Source organism: Xylocopa sonorina, chromosome 9 (assembly GCF_050948175.1).
Source record: "Xylocopa sonorina isolate GNS202 chromosome 9, iyXylSono1_principal, whole genome shotgun sequence".
NCBI lineage: Eukaryota > Metazoa > Arthropoda > Insecta > Hymenoptera > Apidae > Xylocopa > Xylocopa sonorina.
Window position 1 is genome coordinate 2,552,050 of NC_135201.1, and position 4,637 is coordinate 2,556,686.

General features: G+C 29.1%; 1 protein-coding gene across 1 annotated transcript; it reads left to right on the forward strand.

Annotated features, from left to right (window-relative positions):
* Positions 1–1,890: 1,890 nt before the first annotated feature.
* Positions 1,891–4,036, forward strand: Idh (isocitrate dehydrogenase [NADP] cytoplasmic). Its single transcript, XM_076900180.1, has 2 exons — positions 1,891–2,335; positions 2,605–4,036. The coding sequence occupies exons 1-2, from the start codon at positions 2,141–2,143 to the stop codon at positions 3,811–3,813; spliced, it is 1,404 nt and encodes a 467-aa protein (XP_076756295.1). The 5' UTR covers positions 1,891–2,140; the 3' UTR covers positions 3,814–4,036.
* The last annotated feature ends 601 nt before the right edge of the window (positions 4,037–4,637 follow it).

A 4,637-nucleotide genomic window follows, 5' to 3' on the forward strand; every position in this document is an offset into this window, starting at 1 on the left:
ACGTATGCGATTGTCGCTAGTGTCTGCACCATAGAATTTTGTATTATAGATAAGAATGCAGCAGAATTAGTACGAATTCATACTTAAATCCCTAATATCCAAAACATGGTGATGTATTTAAGTTATATGAACACGTATTCTTATATGCAATAGTTTATTATGTCTGATATGATCGGGTAAACAAGATTCAATTATTTCTTTTTTTATTTCATCTCTCAGACGGAAAGGAGACATTTAGCAGGTTCGTTACACACCTGTGTGTAGCTTTACCTATAAAAAGGTATTTAACAAAAGTGGTATTGGTAGGATAAATTTTCTAAATTTTTAGACTTCGGAAGAATTTTTAGCACTGTCCCCTATGAAGTTAGAAGAATAAATAGAATAGTTGAAAGAATAGTAAGGTTAGAGCAAAGTCAGTGAAAACTGTAAACTAATTACAAAACAAAATAAATGAAATAGTATGTAGAAAAATTTTATAATTGAATCAATTGTGCAAAATCAAAATACTGAACATATTTTCATGTTGCAAAAATGAGCGATGATTAAAGAAGATAATCCTTTATATGTGTTTATATTCCATTATCTGGTTTCATTATTGAATAACAAATTTTGGCGCGTAAATTACGCGTATCGTTAATCAAATGACATGATCACGGTGGACTAGGGATATTTCTCAATATCAGATAAGGATCTGTGCAATTCCCGGTAGGTATGTCAGTTTCCAAATATTTTAGTAATAAAAACATACCTTTTGGCGTGTGCTGAAATCCAGTATTGCTGATAATTGTTCATAGAGGACAGTACGATGTTTGACTGATGTGAAGACAAATCCATATAAACTCTGTAAATCTGATATCTAATCTGATAATCTACACCGCATAGATTATGTACATTAAATCTCATCGATACAGGCACTTGACGCGGCGTGTAACGCTAAACACGTTTAGACTAGAGAGCTGGTAAATAGAGAACTAATTTATTGGCATTTATCATTGTACAAGTTTCTATGTGGAATGCCTGTTGTTGCGAAAAATGATAAGATGCGAATTATCAATTTCAAGGTTCTCATATTTTTCTATAGATGAAAATATGCTCTTAACAATATAAGAATAACCCTAGTTTTGTTAGAATTACTATCAATTTTATGACACATATTAAAATCATGTATTCTTTTATCATATATTGTTTGCAAGTTAACTTCTTTTTATACCAAAATACTTTACCTAGGACCTCGTGATAAATGTCGATAAATTAGTGTTCTATTTACCAACATATTCGGTTCTTCCATCGCTTGGCCCTCACATAAAAAAATCAGGTTTTTAGCCTGAGTATGTGTTAGTGTTATGCGCCACACCAATCGATAAGATTCAGTGTACATACATACGTACAAACATACATATGTATGCTAAACAACACATGAATTTTACGTGAACTGAGTTCGCATCAATTTTTGCAATTATGTATATGAGCATATTTACACTTAAATAATGCAAAGGCAGAATGGTAGAAATTGCTATATTTATTGATTTTCAATAGATTACAAATTTCTCTACTATACTTCTAGTCAAAAATACATTTAAAAACAAGTTTGTACAATATTTCTATTTTATAATTGAATTAATCTTCTGGCTAAATGAAGTTCCTTATGCGTAATACGAACATTTAACGTTTAAAAGCTTAATCAAAATTTTCCTTCACAGATATGTATATATATATACGTTTGGTGAAAGTATCGAAGAAAGGTCTTATACTTCATTTAAATTTTCGCTCGTAAACATTGTTTACCTATTATACAGTACAAAGTCCAAAAATGATGTACGCTAATCAGAAATGTAATAGATAAGAAATGCTATTAATAAAGTAATACACCATTAATTGTGATGAAGGAGATAGTTCATCGTTAAGTGGCCCACTGGCTTGATCGATATTGAATTTATCAATGGTTTATTTATTAATTAATTCATTCAAGCTATGCAGTGTTATCATAAATCGGGAATAAAAAAATTGTGATAAGTGAAAATTATAGTGTATTTTAATTTTATCGTTAAAGGATTTTACAAGAAAAATTTCTTATAATTCATATAAAATTAAAAAGAGAATACAAATTCGATAGCTGTTAAGATTTTTTAGTAAGGCTGCCATGTTTGCTATACCCCACCGTTTGATCAGAGGAAAAGTACATTTTATAAGAAGCGCAGTTTATATAGAATCGAGTAGTAGCAAGGTTACTTACTTGCAAAATCTATCGCTGAAAGCTCACTTGACGCCCAATAGCTTAACGCATTCATTTGTTAGGACATTCAGTATTTCTTCAGCAGCAATGACGAAAATAAAGGTAAGCGATCATTAAGCGCTATCATCGGCATTTATTAATGCAAGTAATATATCGCCATTTTTTATTGTACAACACTTAACAAATTTCAATTAATTTTGGTAACTGATAATATTATCAAGGGTACAAAAATTACTTTGTGTCATTGTAATTATTCTGAACAGGAAAGAACTTTGTATATGATAAGTATGTAAAAATGTAAATAAGTAAAATATATATATAAATAAATAAAAATTTGTTTTCATTTGCGATATTATTGCTATTCATTTCAGGTTGGACCCGTTGTTGATATTTTGGGCGATGAAATGACAAGAGTTATTTGGGATTCTATTAAAGAAAAACTTATTTTGCCATATTTAGATATTGAACTCCATACCTATGATTTAGGTATCGAAAATCGGGATGCAACTAATGATAATGTAACTGTAGAATGCGCAGAAGCTATAAAAAAATATAACGTAGGAATTAAATGTGCCACTATTACTCCCGATGAGAAAAGATTAGAAGAATTTAATTTAAAACAAATGTGGAAAAGTCCTAATGGCACAATCAGAAATATCTTAGGTGGTACAGTTTTCCGTGAAGCAATAATTTGTAAAAATATACCAAGAATAGTATCTACTTGGAATAAACCAATTATAATTGGTAGACATGCTCATGGAGATCAATATAAAGCTACAGATTTTGTAGTACCAGGACCAGGTACTCTTGAAATTTCATGGAGTGGAGATAATGGAGAAAAAATTAAGCATACAATTTATAAGTTCAAAGGACCTGGAATCGCACAAGCCCAGTATAATACAGATGAGAGTATTCGTGCATTTGCCCATAGTTCTTTCCAATTTGCTCTGTCAAGAAATTATCCTCTGTACCTTTCCACAAAGAATACAATACTTAAACAATATGATGGTAGATTCAAGAATATCTTTCAAGAAATATATGATAAAGAATATAAAACACAATTTGAATCTAAAAACCTTTGGTACGAACATCGTTTAATAGATGATATGGTAGCATATGCAATGAAGTCAGAAGGTGGTTTTGTATGGTCTTGTAAAAATTATGATGGTGATGTTCAATCTGACTCTGTGGCACAAGGATATGGGTCTTTAGGTTTGATGACTTCAGTGTTAATTTGTCCTGATGGACGTACAGTAGAAGCAGAAGCTGCTCATGGAACAGTTACAAGACATTATCGCCAACATCAGCAAGGAAAGGAAACTTCGACTAATCCCATTGCTTCTATATTTGCATGGACAAGAGGTTTACTTCATCGTGCAAAACTGGATAATAATCAAGATCTGAAACGATTTGCAGAAACATTAGAAGCAGTTTGTATTAAAACCATTGAATCTGGTATGATGACAAAAGATCTTGCGATTTGTATTAAAGGCGCAAATAATGTTACCAGATCTGATTATTTAGAAACATTTGAATTTATGAATAAGTTAGCAGAAAATTTGCAGAAACAATTAAAGTGACTGGAATATAATATTCCTGATAAAATGTTATCAAAGTATTAATCATATATGATTACGGTTGGAAAGATAGTATAGCTGGTTATGGGATAAGAAGCTGCATTTACTTCACATGTGATATATGACACAAGTGAAATATAGTGATGTAAATGAAATAAAAATTAATACATTATATAATTGCATTAACTTTATAAAAGAATGTTGATAAAATTATATTTTGATATTATGTGTATATTTACATTCTTATTTACACAATTTTAATTGTATAAATGAAACAATTGCTAATTGTAAATGAAAAAAAAAGTTTGTTTATTTTTTTCCACTTCTGTCCTATAATAAAACATATAATCCACAAACATAATTATAAGCACTAATAATTGCTAATATTAAAAAACAAATTTTATCACCCTATGATTATAGTCTAAATTTTATTTAAATGTGTCAGTAAATTCTTCAAAAAGAAGTTACAATTAAATTAATAGTAGTATATATAATAAGTATATATATATACACTTATTATATTATTATAATCTTAATATATTAAGATTTCTTACAAATTCGGTAAGTTGTAGTTATTTTCATTGCAATTATTTATACTTGTAAGATCACTTTAATTAATTTTCTTTATTTAACACTTCTATTGTAAAATGACCGAAGCACGTTTAAATCGATTTTCATTGAAACGTATTGAAGCTATATGTATTATTCTTTATATAGTGTGAATTAAAAACGAAATAATTTTTTATTTTACGTTCCATTCTGCGCTTAAAATTCATTACTCATTGTTTAGTAACAGTAAATATAAATAATACCAAAAGATCTATCGC

Excerpts from the sequence above, each read along its gene's own strand:
- Idh (XM_076900180.1), top strand. The coding sequence starts at position 2,141 with ATGTTTGCTATACCCCACCGTTTGATCAGAGGAAAAGTACATTTTATA. Across the intron at positions 2,336-2,604 it reads CAGCAATGACGAAAATAAAG|GTTGGACCCGTTGTTGATAT; the intron begins GTAAGCGATCAT and ends TATTCATTTCAG.